This window comes from Papio anubis, chromosome 9 (genome assembly GCF_008728515.1).
Source record: "Papio anubis isolate 15944 chromosome 9, Panubis1.0, whole genome shotgun sequence".
In the NCBI taxonomy this organism is placed as follows: Eukaryota; Metazoa; Chordata; class Mammalia; order Primates; family Cercopithecidae; genus Papio; species Papio anubis.
In genome coordinates, this window is record NC_044984.1 from 42,927,485 (window position 1) to 42,949,521 (window position 22,037).

Consider the following 22,037-nt stretch of genomic DNA (forward strand, 5'->3'; position numbering starts at 1 on the left):
GCCAACATGGTGAAATCCCACCTTTACTAAAAATACAAAATTAGCTGAACATGTTGGTGCACGCCTGTAATCCCAGATACTCGGGAGGCTGAGGCAGGAGAATCACTTGATCCTGGGAGGTGGAGGTTGCGATGAGCTGAGATTGCACCACTGCACTCTCGCCTGGGCAACAAAGTGAGACTCCATCACAAAAAAAAAAAAAAGGAATGGAAAGGAGATACAGCTGAGTATACCTTTTTATGTAGTTTCAACTTTAGAATCATATAATCATTTAATATATTCAAAAATTAAGTTAAACCAAAAAGAGAAAAAAGAACAATCCCTAAAACTGAAGCAAGTGAAATAAAGCTGTTTACAAGGTTGATAACATAACCAAAAAGAAAGATTTATTTCAAATGACTTTTAAACACAAGACTTTGTCTTTTCTTAGTGAAATATATTCTAGGATCAACACAAACTACAAAGAACTCTTAAGTTTCATTCTGTAATTTTATTATTCTAATAGTGGTATTGTAAAACTATTTTGTGTATTTTATAAGATAAAGCAAGTTTAGTGTAAGAGGCAATAAAAATGTGAAATCAAATAAGTAAACATCTAGTGTTTAAACTGCAAGCTACAAGTGTTCTGAAGATGCCAATAATCTCACTGAAGACTATGGACAAGCTGAACAACTTGGATCTGTGGATAAATCTCTGAGCTGGAAAACACAAAAGACTATTCTTCAGTGGACCAAACAAGATGACTCCTCAGACAATGTCTGTGAAGCTGATGTCATACGGCACACCCTGATGCTGAATATATAAGGCCTTAATTTTAATCTAAAATGCAACCACTCTCTGAGCATCCAGATTTTCAGCTATTCAAGATTCAGAAAACAAAAAGTTATTTCTGGAAATATTTTAGGAAGTCAAATCATTTCTTTTGTATTTTGATGGATTTTTTTTTTCTTTTCTTTTTTTGAGATGGAGTCTCGCTCTGTCGCCCAGGCTAGAGTGCAGTGGCATGATCTTGGCTCACTGCAAGGTCTGCCTCCCAGGTTCATGCCATTCTCCTGCCTCAGCCTCCTGAGTAGCTGGGACTACAGGCGCCCACCACCATGCCCGGCTAATTTTTTGTATTTTTTAGTAGAGACGGTGTTTCACCATGTTAGTCAGGATGGTCTCGATCTCCTGACCTCGTGATCCGTCCGCTTTGGCCTCCCAAAGTGCTGGGATTACAGGCGTGAGCTGCCGCGCCCGGCCAATGGAATTCTTTTTAAAATGTTTTTGGCTTGAGATGGAAAAAGCAGCAAAGTAACTAAAGACAGATTTTAGGCTGCATTATAGAAGTGTTTCAAAAAATAGGGATTGCATTGGTTGGTTTAAATGTCAACCGTGGGGAAAGCTTTAGGCTCAGGATTTGGCACTGCTCTCAAGATCTTGTTTTCAGAGAAATTGATAACACACGTGCCAGAAAGTGGGCCCAATCAGGAATTCCATCTAACCAGACAAAAAGTAGTATTGCTTAATGCGTTTGGAAGAATTTCCACAAGTGTGAAAGAATTGTAAAACATCAGGAACTTGTTGCAAATTATTAATTTAAATATGATTTGAAATATGCCTGTTTCTGGAGAATGAAGGCCAAAGAGAGGAATTTCATCGAGCAATAAACAGCAATGACAGTTTGAAGCCAAACTCTTTATATAAAGCTACCTTTACTAAAGGAGAATTATATTATTTTAGGTAAATAGTTTTATTTTTAAATTATGTTTAGTTTAACTATACAATTCTTGTAGGTCAAAGTAAGTAATACTTCAATAATGTGGCACAAATTTTAAAGTTTAATATTGAATAAAATTAGGAGTATCAATTTTTTTTTTTTTTTGAGACAGAGTCTTGCTCTGTTGCCCAGGCTGGAGCTCATTGTGAGAGAAGGAAAAGCTAGAAAGAACTTCTCAAAGGATTTGTAACTCTGAGACAAACTAGCATTATTCCCACTTCCACTGTGAGGTCAATATGCAGGATGAGGCATTTAGGTTAGATTTCTTAAAAAGTTTGAGAGTGATGGATGTGTGAGAGAGGAAGGAGCCTGCATCTCCTCTCCAGGAAGCCTTAAATACCAGAAGAGAGTCTTACTTGTCTGAATTTAGCTTGGGAAGAAACAGATTTACATATCCCTGAGACCAGCTCGGTGCTATTTCAGCAATTCTACCACCCACATTTTAACTCCAAACCAAAAGTTGAATGAATCCTGAAATGATTGCATGTTTTTCACAATAGGAAGATTACCACAGTCTCTTAATACCCACAGATGCTTCTCTAATCCTTTTCTTTCTCCCTATTTCCCCAAGCAATGCCATACTCAGGCCCCTGCAATCTCCTGCCTGTAAGACTATTCCTCTGCTACCTGTGTCTAGAGGCTAGCAGATTGGACACTGCGGCTCTAGGATTTACAATACACACTTGTAACATATCATAGTCTACTTTCAAATAGTGTAAAAATCTTATAGCAATTTACTTTCAGTTTCTCCCTTATGTTTTTTATTGTTTTTGTCATACATACTGCTTCTACGTATGCTAAAACCCAACTGGATATTTATTATTTCTACTTTAAATAGTCATTTATTTTTTCAAGAGATCAAAAAGTGAGAGGTTGGGTGCAGTGGCTTACGTCTGTAATCCCAGCACTTTGGGAGGCCAAGGTGGGAGAATCACTGGAGCCCAGGAGTTCAAGACCAGCCTGGGCAACATGGTGAAACCCCGTTCTTACAAAAAAAAAAATACAAAAATTAGCCGGGCATGGTGGCACACACCTCTAGTGCCAGCTACCAGGGAGGCTGAGGGAGGAGGATTGTTTGAGCCTGGGAGGTTGAGGCTGAAGTGAGTCATGATTGCACCATTGTACGCTAGCCTAGGTGACAGAGCAAGACTCTTTTTTAAATAAATAAATAGTGAGAAAATGTTTTAACTATTTTGCTTATATTTATCACTTCTCACGCTCTTTATCTTTTTATATTGATCAAATTTTTGTTATTATTTTTCTTCCGCCTGAAGAACTTCCTTTAACACTTCATCTTTGTTGGTATTTTTAAAAGTCTTTATTTCACCTTTATTTTTGAAAGACATTTTTGTGAGGTAGAAAAAATTCTGGCTCAATCTTGTCTTTCACTTTACATAGCTTTTATAAGAAATCTGCTGGCCTTATTTTTTTATTCCTCTACATCAGGGATGACCAACTTTTCTGTAAACGTCCATACAGTAAATCTTTTAGGTTTTGCAAGCCATATGGTCTCTGTTGCAACTACCAGCTCTGCCATTGTAACACAGAAACAGCCATAGCAAATACATAAATGAGTGTGTATGGCTGTGTTCCACTAAAACTTGTTTTTGCAGAAATAAGAAGTAATCGAGATTTGACCCAGGGGTCATAGTTTGCCAACCCCTGCTGTGTATGTAATATGTCTCTCTCTCTCTCTTTCTCTCTCTCTCTTTCCTTCCTTCCCTTTCTTTCCTTCCTTCCTTCCTTCCTTCTTTCCTTCCTTCCTTCCTTCTTTCCTTCCTTCCTTCCTTTTCTCTTTCTTTCTTTCTTTCTTTCTTTCTTTCCTTTTCTTTCTTTCTTTCTTTCTTTCTTTCCTTCTTTCTTTTTCTTTCTTTCTTTCTTTCTTTCTTTCTTTCTTTCTTTCTTTCTTTCTTTCTTTCTTTCTTTCTTTCTTTCTTTCTTTCTTCTTTCTTTCTTTCTTTTCTTTGTGACAGAGTTTCACTCTTGTTGCTCAGGCTGGAGTGCAATGGCATGATCTCGGCTCACTGCAACCTCTGCCTCCCAAGTTCAAGCAACTCTCCTGCCTCAGACTCCTGAGTAGCTGGAATTATAGGCATGCACCACCACGCCCACTAATTTTTTATTTTTAGTAGAGACAGAGTTTCTCCATGTGGGTCAGGCTGGTCTCAAACTCCCAACCTCGGGTGATCCGCCTGCCTCGGCCTCCCAAAGTGCTGGGATTACAGGCATGAGCAACAGCACCTGGCCTATAATGTATCTTTTTCATCTGGCTGCTTTTAGAATTTTTTTCTTTATGCTTGGTTTGTAGCAACTTGGTTATGATGTGCATGGAATGGGTTTATTTGTTTATTCTGCCTGGATTTTATTGAGCTTTCAAATTTGGAAAAATGTTAGCTTTTTGTTTGTTATTATTTATTTTTGAGATGGAGCCTCACTCTCTCTCCCTGGCTGGAGTGCAGTGGCACAATCTTGGCTCACTGCAATCTCCACTTCCAGGTTCAAGCGATTCTCCTGCCTCAGCCTCCTTAGTAGCTGAGATTACAGGCACCCACAACCATGCCTGGCTAATTTTTGTATTTTTAGTAGAGACTGGGTTTCAACACGTTGACCAGGTCGGTCTCCAACTCCTGACCTCGTGATCCACCCGTCTCAGCCTCCCACAGTGCTGGGGTTACAAGCATGAACCGCCGTGCCCAGGCTTACCCATTATTTAAAAATATACTTTCTTTCTTTCTTTTGAGATGGAGTTTTGGTCTTGTCGCCCAGGCTGGAGTGCAGTGGCTTTATCTCCGCTCACTGCAAGCTCCGCCTCCCAGGTTCACACCATTCTCCTGCCTCAGCCTCCCAAGTAGCTAGGACTACAGGCGCCTGCCACCATACCTGGCTAATTTTTTGTATTTTTAGTAGAGACGGGGTTTCACCATGTTAGCCAGGATGGTCACAAACTCCTGACCTCAGGTGATCCACCCGACTCCGCCTCCCAAAGTGCTGGGATTACAGGCGTGAGCCACTGCACCCGGCCATATTTTTAAATATACTTTTTTAGCCCATGGCTCTTCTGAAATGTCAGTTGCATTACATTAAAATACTTGATGTGCCGCCCAGGCTGGAGCTTGTTGACTATTTGCTTTCTTCCATTAGGTCTTAGATCTCAAATTACGGCAGTAAGTTTCAAATTACATTATCTCCATCTCTTAGAATCTTTCTCCACAATCTCTCCTTTCTAGGAAGAGAATCTCCCCTAACACACTAGTTTAAGTCCACAAGTATGAACCAGAGAAGCTTATGTCCCACAGATCTCCCTGCAATGTAAACATCAGTGATTTCAATGTGAATAATGTGAAATTGTGAGCAGTTTATTATTTAATATACCTGGAGGTGTCTTGGATGATACTCATTGTTCTAATGAGGAGCAAAAGCTTCTAATGCCTTTGGTAAGAGGGAATTTGTTTTTAATAGTGTAAGAAGCAGCTGGAAGCCAGTGTGTGATATGGCGATGGATGAACTGGGATGAATGGGAGATTGGATATGTGACTCGGGATCATCCTCTGAGAAGAATCTATCCCGGTTTAATTCATTTGATCCAGGCAATTACCAGTCAATCTCACATACCGTTCCCTTCTGTGTCTTAGAGACCCAGACAACACTGTGGAGAATAACAAGACCTTACTAAAAATGTCTCACTTAGGTTGTTTAGAGACTAACCTCAATTTCTGGAATATTATTTTTCCGATCCATGTTTGCTGTTTGGTTTTAATTTAGTTTTACTATCCTGGGAAGGCTGATCCTTATATATCTTTTGTTATATATTTGATCAATGTGGGGAGTTTTTGTTTGGTTTGGTTTTAGAACAGAAGCAAGGAAAGCAGGCAGCAAGGGACAAAAAGGACTCAATTTTATTATAGTAAAACGTGTAACTCGGTGCTAACACTACCCTAAATCACCATAGTCTACCAGTTTAGGAATATGAAGAGAAGAGGTACACTAGATTTAAAGCATAGTAATCTCTATGTTCATAATGTCCCTTTCTCAGTTGGCTACTACTCTTATAACCAGAAACAGGGTACTTTTTTTTGAGGCTGCCTCCAGCAGAATAAGAATATAAATCAGGAGTTCTCCTTAATATGCAGTATGAAGATACAAGCTTGACATCATCCCATTCCCTGATAATGCTGAGGGGAGCAGAGAACGTGCATTTCTTTGACCCTGAGTTCTGACAAAACTTGGCCTGGTATCTTTGAGACTTTGATGGGGATAGTGGTGGAATATGCCAAGGGAGGTTAGAGGGGTGGGTAGGTGACAGCTGTCATTTCAAAGCTGCAAGCACTTTTCTATTTTGTAAGAAATGGAGACTTCCATTTGTCTCTGAAGTAAGTATTGCTTTGTTCAAGAAAGGCCACCAACAGGGCCACTTAATAGTGTGACCATAAGCCGTAGGTTACCAAAGTAGACGGTTGAAACTGAAAAAGCTAAAATGTTCTTGAAGAAAAGGCAGAGTTGGAGATTCATCTATTCAACACATATTTATTAAGCATCTACCATGTGCCAGGCACTATTCAAGGTGCTAGACATGGCAGTGAAGAAAACAAACCCCCTGCCCTAATGGATCTTACACCCTAGTTGGGAGTAAAAGATAAATAAATAATACATAAAATAAATAAGCAAAAATACAGGATAACAGATATTGATAACTGGTGTGGAGAAGAATAAAGCAAAGAAAAGGATTAGAGATCCAGGATGAAAGTAATCCTGGTGCCTTAAAACAAACAAAAGAGCAGGCATTGTGCCTATGAACTGTGGTCAACCATAGAAGATGGAGCTATTTTCATGCAAAACTTCTTAAAATAGGGGCCTCAGGGTTCTAGGTGAAAAAGTTGGGAGAAAGGGTCCTTCTCCTCACTTTTGCCTAAGATCTAGCACTTCTACAGTTCTTTGAAGACATGGATTACATTTTGGGGTCCCTGTCCATGGTATCTTCACAAATACTAGTATAGTCTCCATTTGTGTCTGGGCAATGGAAACAGAATGCACCCTTGTAGTGGCTGCTAAACTGTAACTGATAGTGCCTTGCTGGCCCTTGAGAATGTGTTAGAAATAACTTTTGACACTATTTGGGGGGCCTCTGAGAGAGATGGACTTACTATAACTAGATGTATTAGTAAGAGTGAGACCTACAAAGTTTTGTAGAATTACGTAGGATAGATAGCACAGGCTTCCTCAAGATATGACAGGCAAGGAAGGGCCTGAAAGTTTGCATAAGTCAGCTATGAGGGACATTAAATTCCTAAAAATATCTTTAATGAAAGGGAAGTTTATGGCACACATACCATAGTCCCTATCCTACCATAAATATTTGGACATAATTTCCTTCAAATTGGACTGATACTCTGGGAGAGGCAATTGATCAAACAAAATTGCCCCCATTGAACTAGAAATTGCTTTTTTGGGTGGTGCAGCACTATCAGTGCCTGACTTGGGGCCAAATCAGGCTCTGAGCTGTTGCAAAAATGGCAACTTTCTAGGAGCAAAATAATTTATGGAGAAGATGGAAGGTGCTTAAGGCCATGCACCAGGGATCATTGGTGGCTCTGGAGTTCCATATGCTTCTGTGTCCATGGCCAGTTACCTAGAGACTTGGGTTGGAACTGGTGACATCACAGTGACACCGAATACATGTTTGAATATGCACCGAGAGGGGGAAAAGCCTCTGCAAGTGTTGATCTAAAAGAAGCTGCTGCAGGGGGCAGTGCAGAAAGGGGAGATGGGATGACACTGGCAAAACAGGTTTAATTGGAATGGAGGGTTATTGTCAGTGGAGATTCATATTGCATGAGAAGTTGGAAGGTCCCCTGGAATTCTTGCTCTGAGTAAAGTTAATATGGAAGAGAAATAAGGGGTTAGGGGTGGCCTTAAAGACTCCTAAAAACAGTTTGAGGTCACAGAGCAAGCAACTGGAAGTGTAGTTCAGACCTTACATGAGGTGTGTGTAGGTGGCTCACCACATGACCATGTCTATGACGCTAAATAATCTTGAGGTTGTGGACAGTTGGATCACCTCTCCAGTCAGAGGCTCATACAGGCCTAGGGTCTTTGCAAACCACCATGTCCATTTTGCTGTGCGAACGTCGGGGAGATGAACAAAGCAGATTGGCTGTAATGCCAGGTAAACCACTCTCTGGTGCTGAGAAAAACTAGTCTATGTGACAGGCAAAACCCACAACAATGCGAATATTCTCAGCCTCTCCATCTTTTCTATGCTCTGAGAAGACCTCTGTAATTGATAGCTGGAGTTCTCAGTACTCATGCAGATTGGGGGAATAAAGGACAGAATCAAAAGAGCTAAAATAAGCTGGCCTGATTTACGTGAGAAGGACAGGAAGCTTCTTCTTGGAGAAGAGAAAAAGAATACATCCAAGAAGTGAAGAGAGCCAGGGAGTGAGAAAGCAAGGGTCAGGCTTGAGAGAAAGTTTGAGGGTGTTTGGGGAGAAAGGAGAGAGACCAGCAGCAACAGCTATGCCATAATGTGTGGAACAAATAGAGAAGGAAGGAAGACAAGTTTCAGATGTTTTGCTGTGCACTAAGAATGTAAACACCTTTAGAGTTTTCCCAGAGACTGTAATAAAAATCTAAATTGCTTTTTAATGCTTTTGGCGATTGGATATGTTTCTTTTGAATGTGATATCACGCTGCCATGGGCCACAAAGCAGCTCAGCTTCATAAAAGTTATACTTGGGGGATATTGTCTGGGATTTGGGGCCTAAGGTACAGCAGTCAAATGTACCTTGTTTTAGATCATTGCTCTAGAACTGAGTCTAGCCAGCATTATCGGATTTATAGTGCAAAAAATACACCAGCCATATAAAGTATAAACTAGAGATACTAGATACTAGACAGAGGTAAATGGCAGAGCCTCTTCTGAATCCCAATTTTAGTGAGAATATGATGTTTGAAACTAGGTGCACCTGATGGAAACCTGTATGTAGGCAGCATGAGGGTCTCTCCCCACCACAGACTGATGACAGTGGGATGAAGAAAGAGAACAGCTAAGGTGATTCCCAGAGGACAATAGAAAAGCAGGAAGCAGAAGCTGTGTAGGGGTTATATTCTCTTATTATGTGGCAGTTCCTCTGAATATTCTAGTAGGATAGCAGGGGTACACATCTGGCCCCCTTTTGCTTAGAAATGGACCCATGCAACTAACTATAGGGCACAGGGATCTAGAGGGCCCAGGCCTGTAACTCAGCTAGCTGACTGAGGCTCTGCCACTGTTCTTATTTTCCTGAGACTAGACCTTTCTACCTTGTCTCATTTTCACACAGAGTTCCTGAAATGATCTGGTTTTCTATCAGACGCACCAATGTCTCCTTCCTATATTTTCTTTTTCTTTTATTTTCTTTTCCTTTCTTTTTTCTTTCTTTCTTTTTCTTTTCTTTTTCTTTCTTTTTTTTTTCGAGACGAAGTCTCTCTCTGTCACTCAGGCTGGAGTGCAGTGGCGTGATCTTGGCTCACTGCAACCTCTGCCTCCCGAGTTTGAGCAATTCTCCTGCCTCAGCCTCTGGAGTAGCTGGGATTATGGGTGCCCACCACCATGCCCAGCTAATTTTCTTGTTTTTAGTAGAGACAGGTTTCACCATGTTGACCAGGCTGATCTCAAACTACTGATCTCAAGTGATCCACCCACTTCAGCCTCCCACAGTGCTGGGATTACAGGCATGAGCCACCGTACCCAGTCACCTTCCTATATTTTCAAATTCTGCTACTGGTCCACTCCCCCAGTTCCCACCTACCCTTGACTCTCAAATGTTTGACCTGGAACTTGACTGGACCAGCCACACTGCTTGATCTCTGCATATGTTTCCCATGGTCTTTTGTGCTTCTCCAATAATTTCCCCTCCCTCTGGGCTCAGATCCCTGTACTCTCAGTGGACTTCATAGCCAGCACCTCTGGACAGCATGATGTAATCTTATGCTGAAAGCCTTGACATAAATGGTATCCTCAACAATAGTGGCAAAAGGCCTTGTATGATGACATACCACAGCTCCTCCTGTATGGAGGCTATGCTTAATGTAAGCTTATGGGATTTCAAAGATGAGAGGTCCCCCACTGGGACAGAGTCACTCTTTGTAGGTAGAAGGCAGGGATATGCCTGAACTGGCAAGATGAAATTTTCCATGTGAAGTGCTTGTCAAGAGATGTAAAGTAACAGACCCAGACAGAAAGCCTGAAAGCCATGACAGTCTTTTCTGGCTATAGCTGAGCTCTCCTGGGAAGGATGAAAGCAGGGTTGAACCCACAAGCCCTGAGAACATGCTTGCTGTAGTATAATCAGAAACTAATGCTGTGTAAGCTCAGTTGTTTTCATGTGTCCTGTCTCTATTTCTAATTTTCCTATAGTTGTTAATAAAGTCTCTTTGTAAATACCAGCCCACTTCAGTTGTGCTTATGGAAACCAAGGAAAAACATTTCTGTCCTCTCCTGAGCCAGAGTTTCAGGAGTAACTTAAGGTGTCATTACCACTTATGGGGTACATAGTAGAGGTAGGAGTCCTAACCAAGATGAGAGTGCTGGAAATCTGTAGAATGAAGGAAGAAATAAGCAAGCAAATAGGATTGTATCATTAGTTTCAGAAAATACAATACTGTGTTTTTAAAATTTGTTCATATATTTGTTTTGGGAAATCAAATTTCTAATGGCTGCATAATACTTTATATATGAGCAATTTTGCCTTAGTTTATTTAAACATTCTGCTCCTGGTCATTTAGGATAGTCCCCACTTGTTTCTATTTTAATAGCAGTAAGATTGGTATAGGCCAAACAGTCCTCTAGTGTCACAAAAGTTTCCCTGTGCCAGTCTCACTCTTCATCACCAACCACATAATCAGGGAAACCCAAAGGTAACACATTTGCTGTAACTGAACCGCCAGTCAGGAAACAAAACACCTTTCCCTAGTTCTTCTCTATCTTGAAGTGATATGGTTTGTTTCTCTTCCCCAGATTTATTCTTGTGAACTTCATTTTTGGTTTCTGATCACTTGGCTTCCCTAATTTCCTAGGGTCATTATTAATGTGCTCTGCCCAGGTGCTGATTCCTTCTCAATCTGGAATCATCTACATATATTAAAGACAATGTTTTTCTTCCTCCGCCCTTCCTGCTCCACCCCTTAAATAGGGAAAGGGGTTGTCACAAAGGTTGTGGATACTCAGTGTATGTCTGAACTTGGGCACTGAAAGAGAGAGCGGGAATTACTCTAACACACAGTCGTCCCATCCATCCCCTCCATGCAACCGTCAACAGTTCACCTTTTCACCTGTGAGATGATGCAGAGTGTTATTCGGAATTAGAAATAATATTATAGACTATCCAGTTCAATTCCCTAACAGATGAGGAAAATGATGTGGCCAAGGTCTCTGAATGAATAAGTGGCAGAAACGAAACTGAATTCAGGTCTCCTAAAACCCACTACGTTTGGCTTGGAGAGTTCCGGATGAGAGCATGGGACTTGGTGGTTTTTGTTATTCATTCAATAACTATATTAAGCGTCTACATACTAGGTGCCAGGCAGTATTTTAGGAGCTGGGGATTCCGTGATGAAGGATGCAGGGGAGACAAAAATCTCTGCCCTTATGGAGTTTTCATTGCCAAAACTTAAGTACTTGGCCTCCCCATCCGGGACAAACTCCCAGGGACCTGGGTAGGAGCGGTAGGGTCTCGTAAAGGAGGGAGTCCCATCCTTTCCCAGCTCCAGTGATTTCTATAGCCAGAGGGCTGATTTACTGCAGAAACCTCCGTAGTGCCCTCCTCCTCCTGCCTCTGCACCGCCAGGCCCGGTGGGGCCGGCTCCAGAGCGCCACCGTGCCCCAGCTCAACTCTGGGATGATTAGCATCAGCTTCTCCACCCTCTCCGCTTTCCTGCGCACCGCTGGAGGACAGGGAGGCAGGACTCGACTTTAGCGCCATCCTCTGAGAAAGGAATGCGGGCTGGAAAAATCCTTCCAGGGCAGTCGCGCTGGGTCTCATACCCCGGCTAGGGGAGGAATGATCTCTCCCGGACTTGGAGGTTTATGCAGCAAACGGCTCTCTCATGCTTCCCTATTAAACATTGCAACCACACACTCTTTCCAGCCTCGGCCGAAACCACTGCAGCGTCCCCTCTCCTCCCCCCACCTCGCTAGTCCAGACCACACAACCCCACTGCAGCTTCCAGCCATCCTCCCTTTTTCTTCTCCACTTCCTGGTTACCATGGAGACACACGTCATTTACGTGCCGTGCGTCGCCTTGGAAACAGGAGCATCCGCGGCGCCGCCGGGAGACCCGCCCCAACTGCTGCTGCCACACTCGCGGGCGCTGCCAGTTAATGGCCTGGGGGAGTCCCGAGTGCTACGCGCCGCTGGCCTCAGCCCGGACCCGGACCCCTCCGCGAGCGCGTCTGTGACCCACGGAACCGGCAGGCGCTCTCTGCTTGTGGCGCCCAGAGGGCGGCGCTGACACGGGCGCAATCCGGGAGGTGAGGCAGGGCAGGGCACTTTCGTCCCGGGGCGAGCCCAAGAGACGCCGGCTCTGGGACCCTCTCCGGGTTCTCGTCCCGCCGTCTCTTCTCGGCCTCCCGCGACCCTGCCCGCGCCCTCTGCCCAGGACTCGTCTCTCACGTCCGCTCCCAGCCAGTCTCCGGAGCCTCTGCTTCCCTCCGCTCCTCCCCACCCCTCCCGGGACCTCTCCCCCTCCACCCCCTCCCCCACCCCGGAGGCCGGGCTGGACGCGACCCAGAGCCGCCGCCACCCGCTTCTGCCACTCAATGGAGGACGGTCTGCTGGAGATCATGACCAAGGACGGCGGCGACATGCCGGCGCCCCTGGAGGTGTCCACCGTGCCGGCCGTGGGGGACGTGATCTCCGGGGAGTACAACGGCGGCATGAAGGAACTGATGGAGCACCTGAAAGCCCAGCTGCAAGCCCTGTTTGAGGACGTGAGGGCCATGAGGGGGGCCCTGGACGAGCAGGCCTCGCACATCCAGGTGCTCTCGGACGACGTGTGCGCCAACCAGCGAGCCATCGTCTCCATGTGCCAGATTATGACCACTGCGCCCCGCCAGGGCGGCTTGGGCGTGGTCAGCGGCAAGGGGAGCTTCCCGAGCGACCCCCAAGAGCCGGAGACTCCTTCACCTGGAATTGGGGACAGCGGCTTACTGGGTCGCGATCCCGAGGACGAGGAGGACGAGGAAGAAGAGAAGGAGATGCCCAGTCCCGCCACACCCACCAGTCACTGTGAGCGTCCCGAGAGTCCCTGTGCTGGTCTCCTTGTGGGGGACGGGCCACCTATGGAGCCCCTTGACATGCCCGACATTACCCTGCTGCAACTGGAGGGCGAGGCCTCCCTGTGAGGGGACTCCGTGGGGCACTACCTTCTCGGGCTGTCTTTGGGTTTCCGAGTGCATGACGCGAGGGGACTGAACGGCGCGGTGCGGCATGCTTCCCTTGGACAGCTGCTCTTGTGGGTCAGGCAGAGAGAGACTCCCTCGAGGAAGGATTTGTAGGGTGAAGGACTTTGGGAGCATCAAGAATTCTTTCTGCCCAACTAAGCGAATTATAGCAAACTGCGGAAAGGTGAGGCTCTGGGAGAGGAAGCGCCCATCTCTGGACTCCCATCCATCCCTATCCTGTCCTTTCCCCCTCCCCAGACAACAGGAGAACCCCTGAAATGTGTAAATAAAATTCTGCTTTTTCTATTCTGAAAAAGGACTTATCTAGGACCATGGCAAATAATCTCTAACAATTTACCTAGAAATTAAGGAATTGGGGGTATTCTGTTCTGGCAACAGGAAATTTACCCTTCTGCTGAAATCCAAGATATTCAGTGCTCTGCAGAAGCCTCTCCCCCTCACAGATCTCTGCGGCTGCTGATTGGTAAAGGAAGCTTGAGGAGGGAACTGCAGCCCTAGGAATCTGGGTGAATGGGGTTCCAAGGGCCCCTGGGCTGGGAGGAGCTGGCTATGAATGTGCATGAAGACATAATAGCTCAACCTCTAGGATTTTGCATGCAGAGCGGATCCTGCCTTGTCACTGACTTCATCTGGGATTGCTTTTCCACTCACTGGGGCTTACAGAACAAAGAGCCCGGTTCACAGGCAGAGACTCGGGGGTGCTCAGCAGCAGCCCAGATTTAGGGGACATTTGAGGGACTCGGGGCCGCAGCCAAAAACTGTCTCTCCTGGCTACACCTGCTTAACTTCAGTTCCTTTTTCTGTCAATATGTCCCTGCCCGCTGCCTCTCGGTGTTGCCTTCATAATGTCTTGTGTGTGTTATGTGTGTCTACTTGTGTAGTAGTGTGTGAGCCCTCAGGGGCAGGGCTTGTGGCTCTGATGTTAGGTTCAGGGGGCTTCAGACCCTTCTATGAGCTCCAGGCTATCATGGCGCTTTTCCCTCCCTCTTCTCCCAATCAGGGCATGGAGCATGTGGCTGTCCTGAGGTTCTTTTACTGATGTGCCGCCCTCCCACCTCCTCAAGTGGTGACTTTGTGTGCCCTCCCCCTCCTTTGTGTATTCCTTCTCAATACTTTCCTTGGTGTTAACCTTAATAAAAAGGCGTCATCTCCCCTCCTTGCTGACTGATACTAGAGGGATATCAGGGTTGGGCTTAGTGGGAACTGCAGGGACCATACCTTCCCTCCTCTCTCCTTGCCTCCAGTTCAAGGAGTTGACTGTTCCTGTCCTGGTTGGGACAGGCATTGCCAGCTCCGCCTGCTTTCCCTTCTGTCCTGGACCTTGACCTCAAGCTGCCCTGGGGAAGGAGGTGGTAAGTGTTGAGACTCCCATGCTAACATGAGTTTTTAGTAGCCAGAACTCCAAATGTGCAGGAGACTTTTCAGTGAAGCATCTGGCCCCTGGGAGATGATTTCCAAATCTGCGTCCTGGAATGGCAGGTACTGCACCTGTTCCGTGGAGGGAGTGGGGTGGGGGTATTGTTCTGGAGGGATTACCTGGGATCTCTGGAAATAGAGTGACACATCACAAAGGGAAACCACAATAACTGCCTCAGGCCTCTAGTGGAGAACCCGGGGAAGGTGTTCCCCAGAGGGCTTGACTGACAGCTCTAGTCTACTCCCTTGGGCAATGGAGACCCTGAACAAAATCTGAGAGCAGAATGAGCTAGGGTGCCGTGTGTGTGTGTGTGTGTGTGTGTGTGTGTGTGTGTGTGTGTGTGTGTGTGTGTGTGTGTTTTCTTGCTGCTGGTAGCTGCAGAGTGGTGGAAAGAGAGAGCACTAAAGACACAGATCTGGACTTAAATCTCAGTTCCAACACTGAATTGAGTGCTCAAGGCTTAGTTTCTGGATATGTAAAATGGGAACAAAAAGTTGTTGGGGAGAAAAATATATAGGACTCCTAAGAAGTCTTGTGCAAATGTTAGTTTCCTTATAGTTTTATTGGAGTGGGGGGGTGGTGGTGACTGGCTCCTCTGGGAAAACAAAGCTACCCACGGAAGGCTCTAGAAACTTTCTTTTTATATAATCTTTTCCTATCCAAAGAATCCTTGAGGCTGGGCGCAGTAGCTCACAACTGTAATCCCAGCGCTTTGGGAGGCCAAGGCGGGTGGATCACCTGTGGTCAGGAGTTCGAGACCAGCCTGACCAACATGGAGAAGCTGCGTCTCTACTAAAAATACAAAATTAGTCAGGCGTGGTGGCACATGCCTGTAATCCCAGCTACTCGGGAGGCTGAGGCAGGAGAATCACTTGAACCCGGGAGGCGGAGGCTGTGGTGAGCCAAGATTGTGCCATTGCACTCCAGCCTGGGCATCAAGAGTGAAACTTTGTCTCAAAAAAGACAAAAAAACAAAGGATCCCTTATCCTTCTTTAGAATTAGATAGTAGGTATTCTATCTAATTCTACTTATCTGATTCTATCTACAGAATTCTAGTTATTTACAATTAGATGGAGCTAAGGAAAGGGGAATGGTGAGATTCCTAAGCTAGCATGGACCTTTTCATCATAAATGAAAGGGTCATCATGAATGTCATGTAACTACGGGCCAAAAACGTCTTGGGGGCAGCCAGCCCTGAACACATAGGCTGGCCAGAGGAATCTTGAGTTATGCAGTGACTGGAGAATGTGTATTGGGGGCCCTAGAGAGAGCTGCTAAAGTACATAAGTGGGAAAGTGTCCCTGAGGACTGGGAGATAGGTTCCTATTATAGTTCCAGCAGTAGGCACTAAGAAAAACAATAATAACTGTCATTTATTGAGCATCTACTATGTGCCAGACACTGTACCCAATTTTATCTCCCAACAGCCCTATGAAATAGGTACTATTATTATTTTCATATAACAGTTCAGAAACAGAGTCTAAGACACTCAGGGTCACAGGCTAGTACTTGGCAGAGCCAGGACTTAAACCCAGGTCTGTCTGACTTAAAAAGCCCTAGATGGAACCACTTTGCTAATTGCTCTTTTATTTGGATCTTCAGAGAGGAATCTTCATATTGGAGAAATAAGGGTATTTCTCCAATCAAGAGCCTGAACGAATCCTGAAAAGGAAATAACCTTAGTTTTGGTTACTTTTCATCTTTTTAGTTGGAAAAAGAAATTGCAGTTCAGATTTTGGTTAGCGACCCTTCCCAGTGGGTGGTAATATAATAATAGTACCAAGAAGACAGCCTCCTGGACCTGTTCCAGGAGGAAGAAGCCGATGCTCCCAAGTGTTCTCTCACACAGCTCCATTCTTGTGCCTCTTTCCCGCTCTCTATATCTCAGATTCTCCAGAGTCTGACATGAATCCCAAGGGCAACTTAGGGTGGGCATGGTGGCTCACACCTGTCATCCCAGCTACTTGGGAGACTGACATAGGAGGATCACTTGAGCCTAGGAGATTGAGGTTGCAGTGAGCCATGATTGTGTCACTGCACTCCAGCCTGGGCAACAGAGTGAGACCATGTCTCAAAAAAAAGCCAAGGGCAGTTTAGCTCTTTAGCCTCTGTAGAACATTCTGGCAGAGTCTTTTAGCCTTTGACTCCAGTTCCCCTTCTTATGCCCACTGTCCTCAGTCCCTTAAGGCCTCTTTGAAGTTCTTTAACCGTTGCTCCTCAAGTCCCAGATAGACGAAAATCTCTCCAGAAAAAGCAATCCTTCAACCTTATTCAGTCACCTGCACCCAGCATCTCACAAGGATCCAGCACAGGTAGGAGGTCCTTGTTTCTTCCTATTCCCCACTCTTCTCTTGCATTTCTCCTTTGTAATGCCTCCCGGCCTCTTCTTTTCTCTGATGAGTGAGTGTCAGCTGGGATTCCTAAGTGCAGACTCATGGGCAAGGGTAACAGTTGAACTCCAGAGGGCCACAACCCCTTGAAATTGAATGCAAAGTCATTTAAGTATATACATTCTCTAGAGAAAGGTACATTGTTTCAACTTTATTCTTAAAAAATAAGAATTAAGTTAAAAAAAGTAAGAATCACTGAGATAAAGGGTAATGAGACTTTTTAACTTGAGAAATACCCTAGGGGAAATGACTTTTCCTGAACCTGGTACTCTTGGCACCTTTTCCTCCAGAGTTTTCCACACTGAATTGAAATTTTTACAGAAATCTGATTACTCACCATCTAATCAACACATTCAAATTTTGTTGACACCCATGATGTGCTAAAAATCCTGTCTCCCAATACTTCCAAGTCTGCTAGTACTTGGAGTTTGCTGGAGCACTGCTGATGTGGAGTTGAGGCAATGGACCCCGCCATGGCTTCATACCATTTTATGTCTGGGGCCGGCACATGCTGTGCTGCATGTAACTCATCACAACTCTTTCAGTTTCTGGCACTCCCGTCTCACACTGGTTTAAGGCGCCTCTCTCAGGGTTTAGCTCCTATTCTCAAGATGAAAACATGTATAGCTTCATAGAAGTAAGCTACAATTTTATCCTGGTACGGCTAAAATCTGCTCTTAGAGAAACGGTTACTTCCCTAAGAGATGTAAGCTGGCCTCCAACATGAGCACTTAGTTTTACATGATCTCAGGATCACCATAAATGATAGTCTCTGTTTGATATGTATGATGAAATGGCTCACCTAGTAGTTTTCCCTGAACTAAGGAATAGTCCTTACCCAAATATATTTAGATGTATACTTCTTGCAAGACATAAAATTGCTTGCATCTTTGAAAAGGCAGGTTTTCAAAAGCATCTTCCTCATTTATATGCCTTGAAGAATAAATTCAGCCAGGATACTTTGCTATGGTAAGAAATGTTTTTGAACGAAAGACATGTTTTTGAATCTTTTATTCCAGCTACCATTTCCCCCTCACATTTAGACTGTCCCCAGAAAGTGAATTCTCTTTCTGCTTGGAAGCACTGTGCTTGTAGAAGGAATCCTGCTCTGTAAATAATGCTGTAATGGTGCCACCTGTCGGGGAACAGGGACATTACAAGGGGAGCCTCTAAGGGAATTTATGGCTTTCACTTCAGCAAGCACTATCAGATACCTGCTAAAGGCCTGGTTCTCTGCCAAATGGTGGGTGGCGAGGAGAGAAGGGAAAGTAAATAAATAGAATGTATTCGAAGAATGTAAAAGAGCAACTGCAATAAACTCTTGACTGGTCTCCCCTGGCCTTGCTCACATACCATTCATCCGAAGGTTAATCTTCCTAAACCAGAGCTTTGAACATTCATTCTTCTCAGAAATCTGTGTGTCCCTAGTGCTTCCTAAGCTAAGTTTAAAATCCAGTGGGCGTGGAGAGTCAAGGTCCTCCCTAATTAGGCCCGGAATATTTTTTAAACTGTATATTTCATTTCCCAACTACATCTTCTGGATACCGTCCCACCAGGTGAGAAGCCCATATCATCCAAGTCAAAGCTGGAAATGATTCCCAAGGGTATCCCAGTTTTTTTAATCCCTGAGTGAGCTGTCTAAATAAGCACCCTCTGGCCTCAATTCCGTATCTCTCAGTCATTCTTTCCAAGTGCAGTCGGATGCACATCTCCTCCAGAAAAAGGACTTCTGCAGGCTGGGCCACCTGCACCAGCCTCTCAGAGGTGTTCCCCACCTCCCCTTGCCCCTTTTCCCTCTCTCACGCTACCTGTGAATGGGAAATCCACAGAAATCGCATGCAAAACTTTGACTATGAATTTGTGCATTTATTTCAAGGAGTAGGGTTCATAATTTTCATCAAATTATTAAAGAAGCCTGTAAAGTCAGAAAGGGTAACTAACTCTAGTCAAAATGTGCTACTCACCATTTCCCAGAAATGCCCCTTATTTTCCTGCATCTGGTTCTCTGGTCATTCTCTTTACTTTCCTGCTCCATCATGTCTGTTAGTTAGAATTCTATCGGTTCTCTAAAGCCCTTCTCTAATGCTACTTCCCTCGCGGAGCCTTTCCTGATGTGCTCTCTTCCTCCCTAAAATGTCCAAATCTTTTTCTTTGTACCTATTTGGGGGATGGTAACTGCATTTTGCCTTACTTCTATTATTCCTTATGTGCTTTTACGTTCTCCCTTCTGGATTATCAGTTATCTTGAGAGCTGGAACTGCTTTCTCATTTTTATAGTCTCTGAAGTATCTATTTTATTGACTTTAAGGCACCATTGACTGTATGGCATCCTATTTTAGGTACCATTAAGAAAGGAAAAAATACTGTCAAACTATCACTATGATTTCTTATCATTTATATTTTAAAGTTTCATTCTTATTTAAATAACTCTTTTAGAGTTGTTTAGGAATAGAACTTAAAACAAAATCACTACTATGCACTGAAATAACTAAGTCATTATGGTATTATTTAATTTTTTTCACATTGAGTCTGACACTTGAATTACTTTTTGACTCAGAATTGTTGATGCATTTTCCCATGCATTTCTATTCGCTGGGCCATTTTGAATATTCATGAAGTGGCATTTCTTAAAGAAAAAAAAAGTCCTCTACTACTGGCTATGGGAATTTCTTCCAGGCTACAATACCTAGTGTGCAAGTTTTAATGCTGGCACATTTTTTGATCTTGCTAGAACATGTTCAGGGAAGGTGTTCAGACAACAGCTAGGACTAGTATTCCTTCAAATGGTCATTAAATGGTTGATTAACTGAAACATCAAGGGATTATAGATTTGCAGTCATGCCACTTAGGATAACAACTAGGATCAGGCATGTATATGCAATGATAACTGTGTCATGACTGCTGCGTGGCCAACAGTAATTGAAGGCTGCCATCAATTGTAAGACACATTCCATTTAAGAGATGTTACAACGTGGGGTCCGGGGAAGTCTGTCTGGAATTAGTAGTAAGGGATCTTTCTTATAATAGGGAGAAAATGTGTATAATTGAAACAAGTATATAACATCTAAAGAATTACAAGATTTTAGAGCTGGGAATAAAAAAACACACGTTACCATCCCTTAGAATCTTAGAAAATGTTATTGGTGAAATAAACTTTAGTGATGATCATACAGCCATTTTATTTATTTATTTATTTATTTATTTATTTATTTATTTATTTTGGATACAGTCTTACTCTATCGCCCAGGATGGAGTATAGTGGCACAATCTCAGTTCACTGCACCTCTGCCTCCTAGGTTCAAGTAATTCTCCTGCCTCAGCTACCCGAGTAGCTGAGATTACAGGCATGTGTCACCACACCCGGCTAATTTTTGTATTTTTAGTAGAGATGGGGTTTCACCATGTTGCACAGGCTGGTTTTGAACTCCTGACCTCAAGCTATCTGCCCACCTTGGCCTCCCAAAGTGCTGGGATTATAAGCGTGAGCCACTGCGCCAGGCCTCATACAGCCATTTTGTATGTAACTCAGACGTCTGAAGGGAGTACCCATGTCTGTTAAGAATCTGATTAAATTTGACCCAAATTTCAGTTCCAAACCTGGGAAGTCCAAAGCATTCCATACAATTTCTGCAGTGTCTCATAGTTTATTTTCCTCTTGATTCTCCACATGTCTCAGGCCTTACCTAACTGTAAAGCTAGGCAAGTTGTACAGTAAGAGTCATAGTGGCATTTTACGAAGGATTTAGGAGGTCTAACAACCTTTGAATTGTACAACTTTTCTTGCATAAATTCCCTTTCACAAGTCCTTTCACGACTCACACAGATCACCTACCACATGCTTGGACTATCTTACTTGCCCTAAACATCCCTTTTTTTAAACAACCAGTCATTTTGCTTTAGGATAATAATTTACCATATAAGATCATTTCTTTTTTTTTTTTTTTTTTTTTTTTTTTGAGACGGAGTCTCGCTCTGTAGCCCAGGCTGGAGTGCAGTGGCCGGATCTCAGCTCACTGCAAGCTCCGCCTCCCGGGTTCACGCCATTCTCCGGCCTCAGCCTCCCGAGTAGCTGGGACTACAGGCGCCCGCCATCTCGCCCGGCTATTTTTTTTATTTCTTAGTAGAGACGGGGTTTCACTGTGTTCGCCAGGATGGTCTCGATCTCCTGACCTCGTGATCCGCCCATCTCGGCCTCCCAAAGTGCTGGGATTACAGGCTTGAGCCACCGCGCCCGGCCACAAGATCATTTCTTATATAAAATCTCTTTTCTTTACAACCTTCTTTGCATAGCTAGGGGGCATGGCTAATTCCACATGTCCCCAGGCTTTATCTAGAATTTAATTGCTTCAAGGTAGGTACATTGAACAATTTCCAAAAGTCAAAGAAGCAGTTTATGACCTTAAAACACTTAGAAAACCTAATATCTGACCTAATTTAGACCAAATATCTAAATTTTGAAGACATTTTTATTTTACCAATAGTCTTTAAAACTGTCTTTATTTTTGAAAGTTTACCGTAGTCACATGAACTAAAAAGCATTAGTTTTAATTTTTCTGAGAAAATATTTAAGTGCTTTTCTTTAAGCCAATTAATAGAGCTTTTTTATATAAACATTACACACACAATACATATAAATAGACAGAAGATCCTGTAGTTGTAAGGTTTTTCATTTGCCAGTTTTTAAGTTTCTCTTTAAAGCATGCAGTTTTTAATGGCTTAATAAGCAGACAGAGATGGAAGGAAAAACAGATTTCCAGAACTTAAGGGTCTCATTTTTATACCAGATCCTGGATTCCAAAAAGAGAGAATCAGCCCATCCCCAATCCCTCGCATCCACACCCCTGAGTCCATGCAGGCTGCCTCAGTTTCATTCCTTATCAACTGTAGGACTCATAAAAACCCTTTCATTGGTTTCAAGAAGAACTATTACATAATCCTGCTAGGCATTTAAAATATTTTACAGTAGATTGAATAGGAAAATGGAGGTGGGTGGGGTAGGGATCCTGGGGAAAGTCCCATGAAGAAGTTTA

General features: G+C 43.8%; 1 protein-coding gene across 1 annotated transcript; it reads left to right on the forward strand.

Annotated features, from left to right (window-relative positions):
- Positions 1 to 9,420: 9,420 nt before the first annotated feature.
- CCDC184 (coiled-coil domain containing 184) lies at positions 9,421 to 14,355 on the forward strand. The gene has a single exon (XM_003906282.4). It carries the CDS (start codon positions 12,555 to 12,557, stop codon positions 13,137 to 13,139), a length of 585 nt encoding a protein of 194 aa, XP_003906331.1. The 5' UTR covers positions 9,421 to 12,554; the 3' UTR covers positions 13,140 to 14,355.
- The last annotated feature ends 7,682 nt before the right edge of the window (positions 14,356 to 22,037 follow it).